Below are 23717 nucleotides of genomic sequence, written 5' to 3'. Positions count from 1 at the left end.
CGTTTCCCAGAGTCCCTCGGAACGTGCCGGCGCCGCTCACCGCCCCTCGGCGCCAACCAGCCCAGTGCGGACCGTAGCGTTCCGGAGCCAGGCGGCGTCTGGAGGCTCCACGAAATCGAGGCTAGGTCGGGCCCTGGTGCGTGGGGAGGCTCGGAGGGAGCGAGGGGGTTAGTGCGCAGGCGCGGACACGCAGGCTCTGCTTGGGCTGGGACCGGGGTGTTTTGCGTGCGCATAGACGTGTGAATTGCGGGACGAGGGGGCTCCGTGGGACGCAGGCCTGTGTCCCAGGGGAGCCGGAATATGGTAACCCCGACACGCGGCCGCGCCGGAGACCCGGAGGCGCAGGCCGAGCTCTGCGTGCGCGCTCCCCCTCCCGCGAGGAGGCCTGCGCGCGCGCTCCCGGGGGACTGCGCACGCTCATCTCCCACCTCCGCGCCTTTGCACGGCTGCCCCTCCCCCCCCAGGGGCCCGTTGTTTTTTCCTCATCTTGGGGTTCTGGATTCAGAGTCTTGGAACCGGCCGAACCTCGGGCCACGACCTGAGGGGGGAGGGGCCGCGGTTTGCCCCTGCCCGTCCCCAAATCCAGCATGCGGTCCGGTCTCCTTTGTACGGGGGGGCGGGGGGGGGGTGCATGCTTGGCGGCCGCTCGCCGTGCCCCCTTGTTGATGGGGCGCCTGGAGCAGGACGCCTCCTCCTGGGTCAGAGCTGGCCCCCGGCGCTAGCAGTGCGACTTTGCCTCGGTTTCCCCGTCTGTAAAATGAGCCGGAGAAGGAAGCCGCCGACCCCTCCGGCGTCTCTGCGGAGAGCCCCCTCCCCAGGGCGGTCAGGACCGGACGCAGGAAGACCTAGTGTTACCTTGGACAAGTCCTTTGGGCTCGGGGCCCAGCCTCTTGGGGCTGCTCAGCCGCGCCCCTGACTCCTCCGTGCCGGCCCCCAGGCGCACAGGCCCGAAGGCACGCGTCCTTGCGGGTGGGATGGCGCGGCGGCTCACCGAGCCCTTCTCCAGCCCACTTTACAGATGAGGAAACTGAGGCACGCAGGCAGTGTCCGGGTCGCCTCTTCCTGACTGGCCCCGCCCTCCTGCCAGAAGCAGATGCCGGGTGGGGGGGGAGGGAGCCCTGGGCTGGGAGGGCCCCGGAGGCCGCCGGTGATTCCCGGAGGAGGGGGAGCTTTCGGGGCGTCAGGGAAAGGCCTGGAGGCTGGAGATGGGGCCCCGTGCGAGCCGTGGGCGAGGAGGGTCCTGGGGTTGGGAAGGAAGGGGGGCCGGCTGGGATGACGTCATGCCCACGCTGGAAATCGTGCCGCGCCGCGGGGTTATCATTGCACTTTGGGGGGGGGTCCCCCAAACAAGCTGAAGGTTTGTGGCAGCCCCAGTCAAGCAGATCTCTTGGCACCATTTTTCCAACAACAGGTGGCCACTGCCTGTCCCCCGGCATGTTTTGGTCATTCTTAAGTATTTCAAAATAGGACCGCAGTTTTGTGTTATATATGATTATTTTATCTGCGGTGCTGATTTGTGATGAGTGACCTTTGATGTTGTTATTCTAATTGTGTGGGGCCACCATGAGCTGTGCCCACACAAGGCAGGGAACTTAATTGGTAAATGTGTGTGTGTTGTGGTGGCTCCACTGACTGGACCATTCCCCATCTCCCCATTCTCCCAGACTCAGTAGTATTGAAATGAGGCCAATTAATGAGCCAGCAGTGATTTGTAAGAGTTATTCCATGGGGCAAACTTCATTGTGTCTTATTTGAAGTTGCCACGGCCACCCCCGCCATCAGCAGCCACACCCGGATCAGTCCTCAGTCACCACCATCCAGCAGGAGTAGAGCTCGCCCAAGGCTGGGGTGATGGTTAGCGTTTTTTAGTAATAAAGCATTTCTAAAGTAAGGTATGTACGTTGTTCTTTTAGACATGATACCATTACACACTTAATTGGCTGCAGTATAGTGTAAATGTAACTTTTACACGCACCGGGAAACCAAAAAGCGTGTGTGTCTCTCCTCCTTGAAATATTGGCTTTATCATGGTGGCCTGGAACTGAACGGGCAGGTATGCCTGTACACATTTATGTGCTTTCCTTAGTTGGAAAGAATGCTTTACTTCATGTCGGGAGCATCTGGGTTTAAAAATCCTTTCTCCAGCATGTAGAAGTATGACCTGAGAGCCTCCAACGTTATCTGTGTGACCCTGGGCAAGTCATTTGAGTTCTGTCTGCCTGAGTTTCCTCACTAACTGTAAAATGGGGATAAAAATAGCACTTCCTTCTCAGGGTTGCTGTTGTGAGGATCAAAGGAGATAATATTTGCAAAGTGAAAGCACCATGTTAGCACTACCATTACTACTACTACTACCACCACCAAGTTAAAAGACTTCCGGCTCAGTCTAAGGAATGAACTCTGTGTGCCTGGTGCCCGAGAACTCGCCATCCTTAGCAGGGAGAACAGGTTTTCCACGGAAGGGTGGCCAGTCAGTTAAACACTTATTAAGTGCCCTGAGCACTGTGCTGAGTAGTTGGGTTACAGAGAGAGGCAAAAGGCAGTTCCTCCCTTGAGGAACTCCCAGGCTGAAGGGGAGACCCCATGAAGACAGCCCGGTCAAACAAGCTATAAAGAGAATAAACGGGCCATGACAGGGCTCAGGAAGGGCTTCCGGAAAGCCAGGAGGCAGAGATGAGGAGGGGGTGGGAGACCCTTGTAAGTGGGGCATAGCCAAGAGACGGAATGAAATACGCCCGTTTTGTGCAGCGCCTGTTCTATTCCGGGCGCTGCTAAAAGCTCTTTGCGAATGTTTTATTTGACCCCCACCACAACACTTAATATCTTCTAGGTCCTTCCTGTGGCCTCAGTCTTCCTTGTGGGTACAGTCTCCTAGGACCTGGGCTCTGGCATCCGAGATATAGCTGATTGAGACCTTCGGCTAAAGAATCCTTGGTTTTGAATCCCCATATTACTGCTTTCCAGGATTGTGAAGTTAGTAGAGTTACCTCATCCAGCTCATTAGAGAGGACCTTCCTGCCCCAAGCCTTCCTTGGGATTTCAGGGCCAAAACTGATGGGAAGGAACACATCATGGGTCTGTGAATTCTGGCTATTCCTGACCCTCCAGCCTGGGGGTGGGCCTGGGGCAAACTGAGAACCCCGAGGAAAGGATGAATGGGGAGAATTACACCAGTGTGCATGGGGGGAGAGGAAAGAGATCACCTGAACAGCGCATTGTGGCAGCAAAAGAGATCTCTAAAGGGAGAGTGTGGGAACCTCCCCTTCACCCTGGGGGACATATCAGCTACGGTCCTAACCTGCCTGCCTTCTCTGTGCCAGCCCAATGTTGTCAGTTCACCTGCCTTAGCCCTTTGTTGCACACTCCCCCCCACCCCCGCAGTCCCAAGCCCTTCCCTCCCCAGATTTCTGCCATCCCTCACTTTCGTTTGTCAAGACTTCCACCCATTACCTTGGTTCCCTTCATGAGAGCCAGTAGTCAGGCAGATATTGCCATAGCCCCTGTTCAGCAAGGTGGGATTCAAGTCTGAGAATTCCAGCCTCTGGCTGTGCATTAGAGCAGGCTTGGAATCAGAATCCAGGGCAATTTACACCTTGTTCTGTCCCATTTCCACCAGTCTGTTCTGACTAGACAGAGAAGTAGTATACATAGGCAGACCTTGGAGATGTTGCCAGTTCAGTTCCAGACCACCACCGTAAAGAGAATATTTCTATAAAAAGAGTCACAGTTTTTGGTTTCTCAGTGCAAGTTACATTTACATTATATGGTAGTCAATATTAAGTGTGCAATGGTATGTCTAAAAGAAAAATTTACATACCTTAATTTAAACATGCTTTATCGCTAAAAAAAAAAAAGAAATGCTATCACCTGAGCCTTCAGAGAGTCCTAATCCTTTTATTGGTGGAGGGTCTTGCCTCAGTGTTGATGGCCGCTGAAGATTGGAGTGGCTGTGGCAATTTCTTAAGCTAAGACAGCAGTGAAGTTTGCACAGGGATTGACTTTTCCTTTCACTTGAACACTTGCAGGTCATTGTAGGGTTCTCAGTTGGCCTGATTTCAGTGTTGTTTGGGGAACAGGGAAAGAGTTGGGGAGCGTCCATTTATTGGTTTGGTTCCCTGCCTTCTACGGGCACAGTTCATGGTGCCTCCAGACAATTACAATAGTAACGTCAAAGATCATGCATCACAGACTACTGTAACAGATAGGATAATAGTAATAAAGCTTGGAATATTGCAAGAATCACCAAAATTGACAAGAGACACAGTGTGAGCTCGTGCTGCTGGAGAAGTGGTGCGCACAGACGTGCTTGGCTCCGGGTTGAGACAGACCTTTAATCTGTAAAGAATGCTTTACCTGCAAGTACAGTACGACGAGCTGTGTCTGAATCTAGGCGATGGAGGGCCTGGCCTTGGAGAGCCGGGAACACCTGGATTCCGTGATACGGATGATGACTAAAAGCTAGCCTTCGCGTAGCACTTCAGTGTTTCCAGAAGCACTTTACAGAAGCTGTCTCATTGGATTCTCACAGCAGCAGCTTGGTGCCATTATCCTCATTTTACCTATGAGGAGACTGAGGCAGGCAGGTTAAGAGACTGGCCTGGAGCTCCCCCCCCCCCCGCCCCCCATATGTCCGATGCTGGGTTTGAACACAGGCTTCCTGACTCCAGGTTCAGAACTCTTTCCAGTCCACCACATAGTAGCCTGATCAAATCCTGCATCTGGTGCACACTGCCTTTGTTACCCTGGACAAGTCACTTAGCTTCTTGTTTTTCAGTTGCTAAGAGGGTGCTGCATTGCCAGGGGGTGTTCCCTGTGTCCATGAGGTCACAGATTCAGGCCTCCCTCTCACACTGACTCTAGTAGGAGATAGAGGCTCGCACTATGAAAGCGTTTTCTCTGAAGAATCCAGCAGACTGATTCTTCACACATGCTGTGAGAAGGGGAAGGGCTCGGAGAGATGTGTGTTTCTTATGAAGATGTGACACAAACAAGAACTTCAGTTGTACACTAAGGGTCATGGTGTGGGGTGAGGCTGTCAGGTAAAATTAGTGTTTCTCAGTTTCTAATGGGAACAGAACCAGTGTTTCCTAGTTCTCAGATTTGCGCTCGGTCCCTTGGCAACTGTGTTGACCCCAGGGCTAGAGTACTCTGCTCTGATTTGGGGGGAAGTATAGGGAGGGGTTCCTCTCAAGTCCCCGCTAGAATGTGGGGAATTCTGCCCTGGAGAATATGGGAGCTGCAACACAGAGTTGCTTTTCCTGACTTCTTTTTTGTCTCATAGCTCTGCTCTCTCAAATCCAGGCCTTCCTCAAGACGAACTGAGAGGAGGAAGAAAGGATGGCTTCTGTGCTCCTGGCAGCCAGGTCCCAGGTGAGTTAGGCTTTCTTTACTGAGATGCTCTCTCATCTTTTAGACCTTGGATGTGTTTCTCTTGTCTTCAATTCCATCCTGACTCAGGCGGGGATCTGAGCCCCAGAAAGCCATGGCTATTCTGATGCATGAGTTGACATCAATAGAGTTTTTACATGAGTGTTACTCAGAGGGCATTGAAGCTCCCTGACTTAACAGTAGGAAACAAGGCCAGGCAGATTGGCAAACGTTGCCAGGTTCTCAGAATCCCAGGGCTGGAAAGGCCACGAGGCTGTGGATCATCCTGCTGGTGAACAAGAATCCTGTTTACAGAATGAAAGACAAGGAAATAGACGGGGTCTGGCATGACCTGATCTTGAGGGAGCTGGATTTTGGTTGTAACCAGTCGTCCCTTTAATGGGACATTCAAGAATCTTGCCAGGTAGCAAAGCCAGACTGAATGCAACTAAACAGGCAGACCACACCCGAGGGCAAAAGGTGATTATTGTCGGTGCTGTGAAAGGCTTTAAAACTGGAGGTGTAATTTGTCAGGTGTGAAGCCCGCTTGGCTAATTTCATTCCTTCTTTTTCCCAAGGGATCTCCTATCACCATTCCAAAGTGCTCTTCTGGAATGGATAAAAGCCTCAAAATTTTAAATCCTGGGGTGACTAGGTGGTGTAGTGAATAGAGCACCGGCCCTGGAGTCAGGAGGACCTGAGTTCAAATCCAGCCTCAGAAAAATGCCTTATTAAGGACTTGCTATTTGATAGGCACTATGCTAAAGAATTGGGAATATAAAAGTAGTCAAAAAACAATCCTTGCTCTTAAGGAACTGACAGTCACATCATATTTCTGGAATATAGATTAAAAATTGATTTTCTCAAAACAGTCTTAGAAACTAACAGAAGGAAACAGACTTAATGAGGCATGCATTACATAGTATAAGTTGTAGGGCTAAGATTATCTGCCAAATTGCTTTTCATTTTTGCCAGCTGTTCTTTTTTAAAAATTTTAAATTAATTAAAAAATTTATCCCAAATTCACTTTATTTTCCCTCCCTCTTTCCTTAGGGAAGAAATCTAAACTATCCACCTGAAAAAGAGAGAAAAACGAATTCCTATATATTGCCATGTAAGGCAAATTCTCACATTGGCCATGTCCAAAAATGTACACACACATGCTTGTGCACACAATCTGTGCCCTAGGTCACCTCTCTCTCAGGATATGGGCAGCATGTTCCATCATGAGTCTTTTGGAATCATGGTGGGTCATTGTGTTGATCAGAGCTCTTAAAGTCTTTAAGAGTTGTTTGTTTTTACAATAATTATATAAATTGAGCCCATGGTTCTGCCTGCTTCATTCTGCATCAGTTCATACACCTTTCCCTAGGTTTCTCTGCAACCACCACAGCACAATGATATTCTATCATATTCATATATTATATCTTGTTTAGCTATTCCCCCAGTTGATGGGCTTCTCCCTTCAGTTTTTTGTTCTTTGCTATCACGAAAGAACTGCGATAAATATTTTTTTCTTTTATCTCTTTGAGGTATAGACCTACGAGTCATATTTTTAGTTCAAAGGGCATGGACAGTTTAGTAAATTTTGAGACATAGTTGCAAATTGCTTTCCAGAATGGCTGGACCATTAATGCACTATTTTCCCATAGCTCCTTAAGCATTTGTTCTTTTTCCTTTTTTGTCAACTTTGCCAATCTGAAGGGTGTGAGGTAGAACCTCAGAGTTGTTTTAATTTTCATTTCTGTAATTACTAGTGATTTAGAGCCTTATTTGACATGCCTGTTGATAGCTTGAATTTCTTCCTCTGAAAACTGCCTTTGACCGTTTATCAGTGAGGGAATGGCTCTTATAAATTTGAATTAATTCCTTATATATCTTGGAAATGAGACCCTTATCAGAGAAACTTAATATAAAGGATCCCCCCCCCCCATTTACCTACTTCTCTTCTAATTTTAGTTGCATTGATTTTGTTTGTACAAAATCTTTTTAATTTCATGTAATCAAAATTATTCCATTTTACCTTTCTGTGATAATCTCTAGTCTTTGGTTACAAACTTTCCCTTTATCCATAGATCTGACAGATAATTTTTTCCTTGGTCCTCAATCCAATTTGTTTATGGTGTTGCCCTTTCTGTCTAAATTGTGCACCCATGTGGAGTTCATCTTGGTATGTCACTTACCTCTGTTTGCCTCAGTTTCCTCATCTATGAAGTGGGGGTAATAACAGTCCCTGCATCCCTGGTCACTGTGAGGATCGGAATTGTAGGGCATTTGGTACAGTGCCAGCCACATGGCAAGCGTTGTAAATGCTAGCGGTTGGTGTGATGAGGTAGTGTGCGATGTCGGTCTACATCTAGCTTCTGCCACACGGCTTTCCAGTTTTCCCAGTGGTTTTTCTTTTTTTTTAAATGGCAAGTTCTCAGTCTACTGGCTGAATCTCCTAGCCTGTCTTTCTAGGATAAAGTGCCCTTCTCCCAGTCACTGGGGGTCTTTTGCTTTGTTGTCCAGGAACCGGCTTCTTCTCGAGTCTTGGGAACTGATTTGCTTTTCTACATTTCGTCCATACCGAATAGCTTTTGGTAATTACTGCTTTGTCTCGTGGTTTAAGATCCGTGAGGGCTGAGCCCTTCTTCCTCTACTCCTTCCCCTCTATTTGTCCAAATGTTATTCTGTGTAACTGGAAAGGGCTCCTTTGTAATTTGACTGGCCTAGCATTAGATGTGCTTGAGAGCAATCAGGTGGTGAAAGGCCTTGAGTGCTTATTATATGGCAGGAGGCGGAAGGAGCTGTGAATGGTTAGCCAGGAGACAAGAAGGAGACGTGTGTGTATGTGTTGTGCGGGGGATAGCAGACTTCAAAGAGCTTACAGGACTGTCAAATGAATTTGACTTGCTCTGTGTGGGCCCAGACGGGGGAACTAGGATCAGTGGGTGGAAGTTGCAAAAAGGCAAATTTAGCTCGATGTCTTAAACATTTTTCTAACAGTTTTTGTTGTTCACAGTCATTTTTCAGTCATGTCTAACTCTTCATGGCCCTGTTTTGGGGTTTTGTTGCCAAAGATACTGGAGTGGTTTGCCATTCCTTCTCCATTTCATTTGACAGATGAGGAAACTGAGGCAAACAGGGTGAAGTGACTTGCCCAGGTTCATATAACTAGTATGTATCTGAGGCTAGATTTGAACTTAGGAAGATGACTTTTCCTGACTTCAAGCCTGGCACTCTATCCACTGTGCCACTTAGCTGCCCAATTTCTAACAATGGGAGTTATATAAAAGTGGGATGGACTGACTGCTTCAAGATGTGAGGGATATTTCCTCAGTGTAAGTCTTCACACAGACTACGGACTTATGCACCTCCACATGAGGTATAGTTGGGAGCTTCCTTTCAGGTGTAAGATGAGCTAGACGGCCTTGGGGTCCCAACTCCTTGATGCCATGCTTATCTGAAATTTATTAATTTAGAAGTCGTATTTTAAAAAAAAAATAGAAGTGGTCCATCCATGAACATTGTATCTCTGTTGCTCTGCATGTGAATCCCTTTATATTCTTGTTATTTCTGTATGTGTCCTACCTCTGTAGCATATCATATGACATGTTTTTTTTTTATCTCCACGAGCACTTGTTCTGTGCATTATAGGGTCATCAAAGGAAGACATTCTGCCCTTTGGCTGGGGACCCTTGAAGGAGAAAAGCAGTGGTTTGGGTGAGAGAGCAGGGCCACTTTACTGGTTGAACAGAGGAGAATCCTGCACCAGTCCTTAAATGCAGCTTATTCTCTGCTTTCTAATTTTACCCAGAACTTGGGGATCAGTGATGGAGTGTGATTACTGTGATGTAGCTTCTTAGAAACTGGTTAGGTGTAGTGTGATAATAGATGTCGGTCTTGTGTACCTGACTGTGGAGAGATGGTTTTGGGGGTGTTAATTTGAGGTTGTGGAAGGGGTTCAGAAATAAAGCATGGGATTGGCTTGGGACTCACTTTGTGAGCCAGTTTGCAGGGATGAATTGGGGCAGTGATGTAAGCAGTCTGCACAATGGAAAGTGTGGTCCGAAGTGAGATGTTCGTTGTCTCTGGTATGGAGAAGAAGCAGGCATGAGGAAATATTTGACATGCTTAGTACCCACTCAACCTCTTGTTCTGCCCACTTTGCCAACTTCTTGTTTCACAGTTGGTCCCTGGATGAGCAGAAATGTTTGTGTTTCAGAAATCGTTGACATTCAAGGATGTGGCTGTGGACTTCACCGAGGAGGAGTGGAGGCAGCTGAACCCTTCTCAGAGAGATATGTACAGGGATGTGATGCTGGAGAACTATAAGAACCTAGTCTTCCTGGGTAAGGCGGTGTTCCCCTGGTAATCAGTCCCTGGGGCTGTCTGTGCATTCTAATACTAAACTTAGACTGTGTAATATATGAATCTCTCAGCTGAATTTTAGTTTGGTTTTCAGGGTGGTTCAGGAACCCATGTCATAGAGATAGCTGCCTGAATTCTTCAGGGCAAACAAAGCATTTCTCTTCTCTCTTCCCTAGTGAAGACTTTTAAAAAAGAAAACTTAGAAGTCTTGTGTCTCCACTGTGCATCGCATAAGGCAACATCTTTCTCATTCTGTGGTTTTCCCCAGGCCTTAATTTGTCCTGTAAAGTCCCATGGTAGATACCTTAAGATGTGAAAGGTTCCCATTAACTTAACAATGAGTTAGTCAAATATGACTAGTTTTTTTTATGTGCTTAAATCAAATCTTACACTAGCCCCTGTGGCCCCTTGCACCTCTTCCCCCCTCCCCTCATATTTCCTAAGACTACAATACATTGCATCCTATAGAGAGCTTTATTCTACCCCACTCTTGCCTTTCCTACTGTGTCCTCTTGTGAGGTCTCTCTCTATTCTCAGCACTTTTTCCCATTTATTTCTTTGTGAGTAGGGCTTTTAGGTTCGCAACCAGATGTGATCTCCCAACTGGAGAAAGGTGAAGTGCCATGGATACCTGAGGGAGAAGTACCCAGAAGTTCTTGTTTAGGTGAGTGAATATATGCCCTTCCCTTTCTCCACCCAGGAAGTACATGAGGTCTCTGACATGCTTTAATTTTTTGTTTTAATAAATTATTTTCTTGATGACATTGTCACTTCATGTTTCAACTTCATTTTCACAAAATGAAGTTATTGTCCTTTCTGATTTTACCTCTTTTGCTTATGTCCTTCATTGTCCTTCCTATGTGATGGTTTCTTCTTCTTGAATACTTAGTTCAGTTCAATTCTATACACACTGGAGATTGGTTCTTGGTCTTATGTTCTTGTATTTTCTCTGATATATCTTTCAATGTTGTTTTCTTTTTCACATTTTTGTGATCATTTTGTAGTTTGTTCTTCTGATTCTACTCATGTCTCAATTCCTGTAAATCCTCCCCAAGTTTCCTTAAATTCTTCAAAGCCATTGTTTCTTACTGCAAAGTAATTTTTAAGCAGAAAAGAAGAAGAAAGGAAAGGAGGTCACTGTAGTATTTAAGAGAAAAATACACAAAAGAGAATCAGAGGTTCAGAAGGAAGCTGAGACAAGCAGGACAGCTTTGAAAATAGTATATATAAATTAATATATAAATTATATATATATATAAATATAAATAACATTGTATATATATATTTTTTAAGTAAGGGGTATGTAGTAGAGACTTGATAATTTTATATGCAATCACGTTTTTCTATTCTGTTTAGTATATGACCCTTTTTTGGTGTTAAGGACAGGTTTTTTTTTTTTTTAAGTGAGACATTTTTAATGTTAAAAAAAATCTGTTTCATTCACGTGCCATAAGTATTCAGTCATTCCCCAACTGATGGACTCTCTTTGTTTCTGTCAGTTTGCTACTACAAAAATTATTGCTAACGTTATTAAATTCTTTTCCATAGTCACATTGCTCATAAATAGCAGAATTAGGGCTTAAATCCAGAACTTCCAACATTAGATTCACTACTAATCCACGATGTAACAGATTTTATGTTTTCTCCTAACCTTCAGACATGCTTCATGAGGGAAATAAGGAAGGGAAAGTAATAAGCAATTACTAAATTCCTATTAATATACCAGGCACTGTGCTACCGTGTTTCCCCGATAATAAGACACTGTCTTATTATTTTTTTGGACAGAAAAACACCAGAGGGCTTATTTTCAGGGGAGGGCTTAGTTTAATGAACATTGACAGCAATTTTAATAAACAGGTAAATGTGAACAAAAAAATGTACCAGCAAGCAAATCACTGGGGAACAACAGGATGACGTGCTCACTGCTGCAGCTCTGATTGGATGCAGCTCGGAGTGCGGCGTGTTTTTCAGGGGGGGGGTGTGTGTAGCGCAGGGGATCACCTTCACTACAGTAGCAATCTCAATAGGGCTTATTTTCGGGGGGAGGGCTTATTTTAGAGGAATCTTACACAGTAAGGGGAGGGCTTATTTTCGGGATAGGTCTTATTATCGGGGAAACACGGTAAGTAAGTGCTTTACAAATTATATATTTTGTCATTTGATCCTCACAACAACCCAAGAGGTAAAAAACCCCATTTTACAGTTAAGGAAACTGAGGCAGATAGATTAAGAGACTTGTTTAGGATCACACAGCTAGTAAATGTTTGAAGTCACATTTGAGCTCAGATCTTTCTGACTCTGGTGCCATTTATCTACTGCTTTACCTTGCTTCCTCTTCCGCGATTGTAAAGGATTTAGAATAATGGAATCTCAGAGTAGGAAAGGATGGAAATCATCTTTTCATCATCTCACTTAATGCAAGGCTTCACTCTAGAGTACCTCTATCTTGTAGACATCTAGCCTCTGAAGACTTAAAAGAAGTAAGTAGGACATTCCAAATTTTAAACATATAAAATTCCATTTTGCACAACTTTTATTGTTATGGTGAATTTCCGTTATGTTGAAATAAAAACCTTCCTTCCTATATTACTTTGGTTTTGTTTTGTCCTTTATCAAAAGAGACAATATTCAATCCCCATGTGAGACTTTCACATAACCTTGCCCTTGTCCGAGTCTTCTCTTCTCCTGGTTATACATTTCTAGTTCATTTACCCTTTCTCCAATGATATCATTTCTAGTTCTTTACCATTCTGATAAATTCCTCTTCACCTATTTAGTGTTCCCCTCCATGGGTGGTACTCAGCACTGAATTCAGAACTTCCGGTATAATGTGACCAGTACAGTGAGATTGTTGCTCTCTATGAGTCAGACACCAAGTCTTTTAATGAATTTTTAATGTTGCGCTTATTAATCTTGCAGGATTATAACTTGACAGACAAATCTTCATTTTGTCCACGTTGCCACAGTGACACCTTGAAAGATTTCGATGAAAATGTTGCCAAAATCTAAAAGCCCAAAGTATCTGTTATCTCTTAATTAGTTATAAAATTTTATTATTAAAAGGAGATGAGAAATTTGGGGGTTTTGGCACATCTTGTTTTTATTGAACCCTTGCTAGTTCCTGCTGGGCACTGCTTTATTTTCTCAGTTCTTACAAAACCATTCATCTTTTTAAAACTAGGATTTTTCGAGAAATTGGCAATCAGGTCTGCCAGTCCATAATTTGTAGAATCAACCTTGTTTCTTTTTTCTGAAAATTTTATTTTTTTTGTTACTGCTGATTACCAACAATTATTTTAAGGGGATAGAAGACTGTGAATGTGACATATGTTTTAGGTAAAAGGAGAAACCGAGAGACAAGATATAGGCAAATGACACTCATGTAGCTTTGTAGAATTAGCCTTTGTTTAAAGCAGTCAGCTGGTTGAACTTTATCTCAAATTATATTTGTTCTATAGTTTGCAAATTAGTGTTCTTTTTCCTCCTTGGAAAGCAATTTGTTTTGCCTTTCAGGGAGCAGGGAAGCCTTTGAATGTAATGTGAGTGGAAGAGCCTTTTACCACAGACTAGGTTTTATAGCTCATAGGAGAATTCATACAGAAGAAAAGTTGTTTGAATGTAAAGAATGTGGGAAAGACTTCAGTAACTTTTTTGTTGTTGTTTTCTTTAGATTCTCTTATTCAGAATACTAGGCGTAAGATCACAGAATCAGTTCCGAAGCATGCTGTTTCTCTGGGAGAAACATCCAAAGAAATACTCACAAAGGATAGATCTTTTAATGCTATATTGGGAGATGACTGGGAATGTGATGTCAAGTTACAGAGGCAGAAGGGTAACCAGCAGAGAAAGTCTAAGAAAATGACAGTCATCTATGAAAGCAGCATATTTGGGAAAAGTTTCAGTTCAGCTTCCTTACCTGTTCCACAGCAGAGAGCTGCCTCAGGAAAAAATTTCCATGTGTATGGAGGAAGTTCAAAGACCTCTAAGCAGTATTCAAGCATTCTCAAATGTCATAAAATCTCTGGCAAGAAACTTTCTAAGTCTAATAAATACAGGAAATCCTTCAGTTACCATTCAGATCTTATTCAATATCATAGAAAACTTACTGGGAAAAAAACATGTGAATGTAGTGAATGTGGGAAAGCCTTTAGCACCAGGTCGTCACTTAAAGGACATCTGAGACTTCATACTGGAGAGAGACCTTTTGTGTGCAGTGAGTGTGGGAAAGCCTTCATTCAGAGGGCAAAACTGAATGTACATAAGAGAATTCATACTGGAGAGAAACCCTTTGTTTGTCATGAGTGCGGAAAAGCTTTCAGATACTCAATAAGTCTTACTGAACACAAGAGAATTCACACAGGAGAGAAACCTTTTGAATGTAAAGAATGTGGGAAAGCCTTCAGACAGAGCTCAGCACTTAGGAGGCATCAGATAATTCATACTGGGGAGAAACCCTTTGTATGTAATCTGTGTGGGAAAGCCTTCATAGAGAGTGGAAAACTTACTGCACATAAGAGAATTCACACAGGTGAGAAGCCCTTTCATTGTAAAGAATGTGGGAAGACCTTTAGCTACATCTCATCCCTTAGAGATCATTGTAGATTCCATACTGGAGAAAACCGACATGAATGTAATGAATGTGGGAAATCTTTCAGTAGAAGCACATCACTTAAAGGCCACCAAAAAATTCATACAGGTGAGAAACCCTATGTGTGCAGTGAGTGTGGGAAAGCTTTCATAGAGAAAGTAAGACTTACTGAACATAAAAGAATTCATACAGGAGAGAAACCCTTTGAATGCAACGAATGTGGAAAAGCCTTCAGCCACAGCTCATCCCTTAGATATCATCGGAGACTTCATACTGGAGAGAAACGATACAAATGCAATGAGTGTGGGAAATGCTTCAGTGCAAGTTCAACACTTAGAAAACATCAGCGAACTCATACTGGAGAGAAACCTTTTTCCTGTACTGAGTGTGGGAAAGCCTTCATAGAGCGAGGGAGACTCACAGAACATATGAGAATTCATACTGGAGAGAAACCTTTTGAATGTAATGAATGTGGAAAGGCCTTTAGCTATACTACTAGTCTTACTGAACATCAGAGAATTCATACAGGAGAGAAACCTTTTGAATGTAGTGAATGTGGAAAAGCCTTTAGCCAAAGTTCAACACTTAGGACACATCAATTAACACATACTGGAGAAAAGTCCTTTGAATGTAATGAATGTAAGAAAGCCTTCAGTAGCCGATCATCCTTGAAGCTTCATTGGAGAATTCATACAGGAGAGAAAAAGTTTGAATGTAGTGAATGTGGGAAATCCTTTATCAGAAGCTCATCACTTATGAAGCATCAGAGGATTCACACTGGAGAAAAACCATTTGCTTGCAGTGAATGTGGGAAAGCCTTCATAGAGAGAGGAAGACTTAACGAACATATGAGAATTCATACAGGTGAGAAACCCTTTGAATGTCATGAATGTGGAAAAGCTTTTAGCTACATAGCAAGTCTTACTGAACACAAGAGAATTCATACTGGAGAGAAGCCTCTTGAATGTAATGTGTGTGGAAAAGCCTTCCGCCACAGAATAGGTCTTACGGCTCATAAGAGAATTCATACAGAAGAAAAGCCTTTTGAATGTAAAGAATGTGGGAAAGCCTTCAGTAACAGCTCAAACCTTATGATGCATTGGAGACTTCATACAGGAGAGAAACCCTTTAAATGTAATGAATGTGGAAAAGCCTTCAGCAATAGCTCAAACCTTAGGACACATCAAAGACTTCATACTGGCGAGAAACCCTTTGATTGTAATCAGTGTGGGAAAGCCTTCAGAGAGAAAAGACAACTTACTCTACACAAGAGGATTCATACTGGAGAGAAACCCTTTGAATGTAATGAATGTGGAAAAGCCTTCAGTTACCCAACAAGTCTTACTGAACATAAGAGAATTCATACTGGAGAGAAACCCTTAGAATGTAATGAATGTGGGAAAACCTTCAGTCATAGCTCATCTTTTAGGAATCATAAGAAATGTCATATTAAAGAATAACAATATCTATGAAGCAAATATGGAAAACCTCTAGTGACAATTCATTCCTTTTGTACCTTGAGAAAATTTATGTTTTAGAGAAACTAAGGGAAGGTAGTATGTGAGAATTTTTTCACTAATGGCACATCCTTTAAGAGATCTTAGAGAATTTTCAGTCACAAAAACTACAGCATTTTAAGGGAACTTGGGGATCATCGTCTATTTGATACCAGTAGAATGTAAGATACTTGAGGGCAAGGACTGTTTTAAATTTTTTTTAAACAAATGCTGCCTAAGCAAGAATCTTTTACACAATATGCCTACAAAGTAGACTGGATGATTTGCTTGAAAACTGAACTCTGGCAGCCAAAATGGCAGACCCATTCAAAGTCCTTACTTTCACTCCAGCTATAGAATCCTGTAATGAAAAAGTAGCTCTCAGGGACTCAAAACCAATGAGAGGGTTGGAACAGCAAGGGATATGGTAGACATAGCAGCATGGATTTAAGAAAGCTTTTATACTTTTTTCTTTCATTTGAAAAATAGATGCTCATGCAATTGGACTTGTAGGGAGTTCAGAACCATGAACTTTCCCTGGAGAAATGCCTGTTATGAATGTAAAGTGATTTGGTTGGAGAGAATGTAGAATAGCATTTTTTAAAAATCGGTAACAGGAAATGATAGCTAAACTTAAACAATCCAAAGATCTCTCTCTGTGGACATATGGATCTTCCCCAAAGAATCTAGTTGACTCCTAATGACTTTCAAGCTTTGTTTTACGGATGCTGGAATTTTAATAAATGAACAAAGTAGCTGGAGTCATCCTACTAACAAAACAAGTATTGGGGATATTTGTCTAAGAGACACTTGGGTATTTGCCTCTTGGCAAATGATTGTTGTTGATAAGTCTTTGATTCTGCATTAAACCTATTCTGTGTGTGTTATGTTGTAACACATGCATCTGAGTTTGTAGTTCAAATGTATGTATGAATCAGTGTATTAAGAACTAATTTAGTTTAGGATTTATTCTCCTTTTCTTTACCAAGCTATTACCAAATGCAAAATACCTGGAAAGTTATCAGCCTTGTAACTCTACAGATGAGGAGGGAAGAGGGTTAACTACTTAGGCTGAAAGAGAATTTCCAGCAAGACAAGATAATTAGAATTGTAGACTCAGAAGTTATAAAGGTTTATTTCCTCATGTGTGGCCATGTTTCTGTGAGCTGAATACAAACACTCCTTTTTCTGTCTAGCTAGGAATTGTAAAGCTCTCTTCAGCAAGAATAGTCCAGTTGAACCTGAGAAAGGTATTTTTATTATTCAGTCTTACCCTCCTTTATGTATTTCAAATGCAGTAACCACTTCTCTAATATTCTATCACTGTATTGCTTACTATTGGAAGTTATTATTAAAACTAAACGTTTCTCATAAAAAGTAGTTATTCAGTGAGCCAATTCTCATTTTGATGAACCATGATTTACATACTTCGTCATGAATCAGATTGTCTCATAACTGTGTGTTTAATACATGTTTAATATTTTTATACATGTTTTCAAGGAACAATCTCTTAGAATATATTATTAAATATGTTATCTTCTAAGATGCTCTGTTCTTAAAGAGAAACTGTCCTAAGCTCATAGGAATTCTTATTCTAAAGATATGTTTTGGCCTTCAGAATAGGCATAGACAAAATAGCTTTGCACCTTTGGAGTGTTACTTTTAGTGAGTTGTTTATATACAGAGCAAGCTTTGAAATGCAGAATTAGCAAGTAAAGATACCTGTATAGCAGAACAAAATTAGAAAAGAGCAGAGAAGTAGTAAGCAGTACCAAGATCAGAGTAGGTTAAGACCATGATAGTTAAGAATATAAGAATATGAATTTAATCTATGATTTCACTAATTTGGAACTTTATATGAGATAATTCACTATCAATGCAGGTCTACACTTTGAACATTGCCTAGAGTTCTGAGAAATGAAATTATTTTCCTTGGGGGTAGGATGAGGCTCACAACCAATATATTCAGAGGTGAAATTACATCTTGGGTCTTCCTGGTTCAGACACCAGCTCTACCCATTGTGTTATCGTGTCTGGATAAGAAGATAAACTGTTTTAGAAAAGTGCTCTAATACAACTACATTGTTTAGAGGTTTTACCCTGTAGCTTAAATTACTTGATGTTTGAATCTTTGCAGACCCTGAAGTTCTTATTGTTTTATTCTTTTTTCCCCATGCTTGGCAGAAGAACTTTACTGTAACTACTAAGTGACAACTGTTTAAACTTAATGTATCCAACTCACCTAATTGAATACATAATAAACATTTTAAAGATAGGGAACCCCCTCTTCCCCCACCCCTCTGCTTCCAAGGGTACCACAGCCAGAGAGAAGGGAAAATGACTTTGCAGTTAAGGCCTTCTTTGAGAGCATCAAAATGTTTTTTGAAACAGTGCAAATAATATGATTTGAAGATATGTAAAGTATCACCAAAATTTTTAAATGATAATTTTACAGTGTTTAGGGAAAAAGTTATTAGTATTAGCACAAGGATTGAACAATGACTCGTTGATTTGCCATTATTGGTGATTTTCTGTTCAGAAAATCTGTTGGTCCGGTGGTCTGAATTGAAAATTATGAACTTTGATTTGTTTATTAGAAACTGGATTGCAGATTGCATGGACCTTTGGGAACATATTATGATCTGGGCCCATGGGAAAGAACGAGTGGTTTCCCCTTACTGTTTTAATACCTGAATTTGTTTTTAAGTTCTACCTATCTATTACTCTATGGTCACACATCCTATAATGCTTGTTTCACTTGTCCAGGGAATGTTTGGTTTGAAATGTTTTTAAATTCTGTGATTTGTCTTGTATGAATGACAACCAGAGTGAGAAGCCTACTGGATGTAAGAAGTGATGCTGCTGCTAATATCTGACATTTACAGATAATTTTAAAGTTTGCAAAGTGCTTTATAGATATCTTGTTTCAACCTCAAAACCCTGTGAGAGGTTAGCCATATTTTACAGATGATGAAGAAACTGGAGAGAGTGTTTGTTAGACTTTGAGTCAGGGAGACAACCTGGAGCAGTAACCTGAGGTGGTTGTCTTCATGTCAGATGGAGATAATGTTGTCTGTGGGAAGGTATTGCCACAGTGTTGTGAAATTCAAAAAAGATAATGTGTATAAAATGCTTTCTAAAGTGCTGTATCAATGTCAGCTCAGAGGTGTGATACTTAAGTCTATAAAATCATTGCCAAATTGTTTAGTCTTTTGCAATGATTATAAACAGAATTGACTATACAAGATGGAACCCACTATAGGTTCCCTATTTGCTCAAGGTCCTGTTTTGACTTTTGAATTACACATTGCTTCAGGTATCTGAGAAGTAGATTCACTGAATTAGAAAGCAAACTGGAGCTAAAAGCTGGTGGATGGGGGTGAGCACTGATGCAGCATCAACTGGCTGATAAAGGGAGGATATCAGCAGGTTTTTTTTACTGGAGTGCTCATCAAAGACAGTGAAATTATAATCATAGTACTGAGTGGCACATTAACTCTTGTTTTTGCTTTTTTTTTTTGGAGGGGGGAAGGTAGGGTGATGGAGGTTAAGTGACTTGCCCAGGATCACACAGCTAGTTTTGTGTTAAGTGTCTGAGGCTGGATTGAACTCAGGTCCTCCTGACTGGTGCTCTATTCACTGTGCCACCTAGCTGCTCACTGCACATTAACTTGCAAGAAAGCATGAGACAGTAATAGAGACTGATGGAAAGACTTCTGAAAACTTAATGGTTTCCCTTGATTATCTGGTTGACCATCAGCTTGACTACTGTATCCTTTAGTTAATACGGAGAAGTATTATGTGAACTCACATTTCCAATACTAAATTTTATCCAGTATCAAAAACATGATTAAAAGGAATTCGGTCCAGAAGATTTGTCCATGGTCAGGATATTATTTCTAGACCAAAGCAGCAGAATATAAACAATGTCACCACAATTGTCCCTTTCTCCAATATGCATGGTACAGTGTTCTGGTCTTGATTTTCTGCAAGGGCTCTTAAATGATCAGTATTATGTTAACTTCTCTTACATTGTTTAAATATGAAAACCCTCAAAAATAATCCTGGGCTGGGAAAAAATACGAAGGGATGGATTGTAATGGGTTAATCTGTGAGATGATGGAAAGTAAATAGAATGTCTTGAGATAATCTTAAGATACATCCTAGAACAAGATATACAGGAAAAGAAAGAAAGTTGACTCAAGCTGGCTGCACACCAGTTACGTCATAAGTTGGAAAATAATAGCATCTGAATATCAGCTATGTTTGACCTGCTATCTCACGACTACAGAGTGCTTGGATGGATGACAGCTGGCTTTGTCCTAGAGCAGGGGTTCTTAGCTTTTTTGTATCATGGACTATGTTGGAAGCCTGGTGAAATCTATAGTTAGGTCTTGGAATATTTTTAATTCTTAAAATGCCTAGTATTACAAAAGAAACCAATTATATTAAAATAATTATAAAAACAATGAAAAAAGTACACAAACTCTAGAACACCTAGAGCATAGAGGGTACTCTTTCCCTTTTATATTTTGGGCTCTTCAGGTTTTATAAAAAATGTGAGAAACAGAGAATAAAGGTCCTGTATTCCAACTTCAGTGATACTAGAACCCAGGGGAGGTAGCTTTATGTTGATTGTGTTCAATGGCAGCTGTTGATGACATTTACCTGCAAACTTCTTTATTATTGCTATTGTCATAAGTGAAAGTATTTTTTTTAAACTGTGTTTATTTCTTGTGATAACCTGGAGCAGCCAACATCCCTCTTTGTAGTACGTAGGAGGTGAGGAACCAGTAAGCTGAACTTGGTTGAAAACAGTTTTTTTTAGGAAATTGTGGCATAATGGCTAAAGTGAAAGGCTATGTATAAACCCTTTTCATTACTTTCAAACAGCTAAACATATATCTAAAGTAGAGATAACATAAAATTCTAAAACTTCTTTAAAAAGGGAAAAAATGAAGCAGAGACTGAGTTAATGATGGTCAAGCAAAACTGCTAATAAAACAAAAAGATGCCATGGGCTAATGGAATTTTGGGAGAAATCTTCAGAAGAAAGCATTTTTGCAGTAACAAAGATTCAAGAAAAGAAGTGGCAAATATATCCCTGAGTATTACTGGTCAACAATATAATTGAAAGAAAAGCTAAGGAAACCAGAGCTTTGGTTTCTTGGATAGGAGCCAAAAACCTTTGGTAAAACAGTGGACATCCTGGAAAAAAAAAAAAAGAATGGAGGGAATTGTTGGTGTATTAGAAGTCAGTGATACAGTAGGAATTGGAGCAAAGCCAAAAGAAGAAAATGATAAGATGTCATCAAGAGCTTTATCACAAAAACCAGTTAGTTGGTCTGGATAATTAGTCTTGAAGTTAAAAATCATGTCTCCCAGAAAATGATAATAAATCCAAAAGTCTAAATAAAGAGGGAAAATCCAGGTTTTACTCACCTAGCAAGTGTGATAGTCAACTGGGAAAACTTGGATCAAAGAAAATATTGCAAATCATTAGGGAGAGACCATAAACTAAATAGTTATTTTTAAACAAGACTGCTACTCATCAGAGTAAGGTCCTAATTATATAGTGAAAAGCAAAGAAAAATAGTTTGCATTTAAAAATTACATTCATAATTATGCTTAACAATGAGAATAGAGAATTAAATTTTAAACAGTTGACCACTAGTATGCATCAGTTTTGGCGAAAAAAAGAACAAGAATTGGGCAGTCTTAATTGCAATGGTGCTGGGTGATGATCTACTACTTATAATCTGATGAGAAAAATTAACTGTGTGGGATGTCCCATTCTATCAAAACAGATAAATTCTCTGAGTTTGGATGTTCAAAGAAAGCCAAGAGGATGAGAAAAAGGACTTTCTTGAAGTTGGGGTCCTATAAGTAGTTCTTTAAACTTAGGTAGAAAAAGGATATCTTATGAATCATACTGATATCTGGGCAGGAAAAGAGTTAAATTGTCACGAGATAAGGCCATGGATTTTGGGATAGTGGTTATCTAGTTAGACCTGTCATTTTATAATTGAGCAAAGAGCCCAAAGAAATTAAAAGACTTAAGGTCAGAGGGGGGTAGTAAGTATCAGAAACAGGATTGTGAATCTAAAACTTCCAAGGACCCCATGATGCAAGGAATGAAAGATTCTCATGTCCTGTTCCCTTGTCTTGTACTGGCAAAAGGAGGTTTAAAAAAAACTCAACCATCCTGTAACAATGATTAGAATTCATCTCAAAATAAACCTGAAGCATTTGCCAGTACTTGGGCTAATATGAGTCATAATACAGTTAAGTTAGTTAAGACAGAATTTTGGCTCCCACACCCCTCCCATTGAGAAAACGAAGGCTTCAAATAAATGTCTACCCAGGCAAAGCTGAGATCTCAAGTTGTGTTAAAAGTTAAAAATCATGACACTCTAACACACCATGAATGTTCACATTCATGAACAATGAAGATTTAAAGGACTTGATAAAATTTGTGGGCAATTTAGTCCCATGTTGTTTAAGTTTCATAATAAGTTAAAGACCATACAAGTGCAACCTTGGTATTTTGAATATGTTGGCATATTAAAGATAGATTGCCAAGCTGTGTTTGGTGTAAAGTTTTAAAGCGTGTCTCTTGTTATATCAGTAATATTAGCCATGGGAGATTGTTAAGAGTAGAATTTCTAATGAACTTTGTCTTGTTTTAAGAACCAATAGCAGTTAACACTTTATTCCAAAGGTCTTTCCTTTTGTACATATATAAGTGGCATTACATGCTGAATTAGGGAGGTCTCCAGTCCCTGTGAAGAAAACCTGGGGAAGGGAATAACCCTACCTTCCCAGATCAAAGATTACCCAGTAAAAAATAAGTGCTGGGGCAGTATCCTAGATTCAACTACATGCCCTCCTAACTGGAATACTCAGTGATAATGACATTTTTGTGGTGCCTGGACAGAGAAGCTACAGCCTCCCCTCAATTTATTAAAACACCTGCCATCTGCCAGGTACTCCATGAGGGCTGTTGACCCTACACTAGTAGATTGTAGAGCAAGGACCCCATGCTAATCAGTTGAATGATAGTTCCAAAGCTCCTTTCTAGTTCCTGACCTGATGAATGGTCACATTCCTCTGGTGTCACATGTGCTTCCCTGATGTAGATATATGATGTCTGGGAGGAGGAGGAAGAAAACTTCCTGTGTCTAATGCAGCTAGATCCTGTAGAGAATAGGAATGAAACAAGCATGTGTTAATATCTACTCTGTGCCATTCAATATATGCTAAGTACTCTATAAACATCTTAGTCCTCAAAATAGCACTGGGAGGTAGATGCTATTATCTCCATTTTATAGGTAAAGAAACTGAGAGGTTAGATTGCATGCCTACTGTCATACAGTGTCTCAGGTCTTCTTGCATTCACTGTATCCATTGTGTCATCTAACTGCCAGTATAGCCAAACTATATGAAAAGTAGTTGGGATCCAAATTCACATAGACTTTTAAGAAAGGAGCCAGTAGGGGTGGTTAGGTGGTGCAGTGAAAAGAGGACTGGCCCTGGAGTCAGGTGGACCTGAGTTCAAATCTGGCCTCAGACACTTGATCACACTAGCCATATGACCTTGGGCAAGTCACTTAACCCTGATTGCTGTGCCTTCCCCCTCCAAAAAAAAAAAAAAAAGCTAAAATGAAATAAAAAAAGACAGGAGCCAGTAACAGTGGTCTTAGATATGTACACAATTGGGATAGCCAGCAAGATGGATGAAGTCCTATTACAAGAATTTAACCTCATAGGTATCACTAAGGTCTTGAGAGATTGAGATTCAAGACTGTAACATGAATGTGGAAGGGTACATATTACCTTCAAATATAACAGGATAGATAGGAGTGTGGAGTAATATTATTAAGATAACTTCACATGAGGAAATCCAAGAAATA

General features: G+C 41.4%; 1 protein-coding gene across 5 annotated transcripts; it reads left to right on the top strand.

The window, feature by feature from the left end:
- LOC138171692 (zinc finger protein 184-like) lies at positions 1-21032 on the top strand. 5 transcript variants are annotated; one of them, XM_069101330.1, is made up of 5 exons: positions 1-125; positions 5302-5370; positions 9575-9701; positions 10289-10384; positions 13391-21032. In XM_069101330.1, the coding sequence occupies exons 2-5, from the start codon at positions 5338-5340 to the stop codon at positions 15766-15768; spliced, it is 2634 nt and encodes an 877-aa protein (XP_068957431.1). In that variant the 5' UTR covers positions 1-125; positions 5302-5337; the 3' UTR covers positions 15769-21032. The 5 variants fall into 5 exon arrangements, with proteins under 5 accessions (XP_068957431.1, XP_068957430.1, XP_068957432.1 ...); XM_069101329.1 differs by having other exon boundaries at positions 1-136; XM_069101331.1 differs by having other exon boundaries at positions 1-136; positions 5282-5370.
- Positions 21033-23717: the final 2685 nt, after the last annotated feature.

The sequence above is a fragment of the Petaurus breviceps genome, unplaced genomic scaffold, assembly GCF_028583685.1.
Source record: "Petaurus breviceps papuanus isolate PSGF00001 unplaced genomic scaffold, PetGlider_PUasm1.0 456, whole genome shotgun sequence".
Lineage (NCBI taxonomy): Eukaryota > Metazoa > Chordata > Mammalia > Diprotodontia > Petauridae > Petaurus > Petaurus breviceps.
This window is presented reverse-complemented; position numbering and strand designations above follow the sequence as displayed.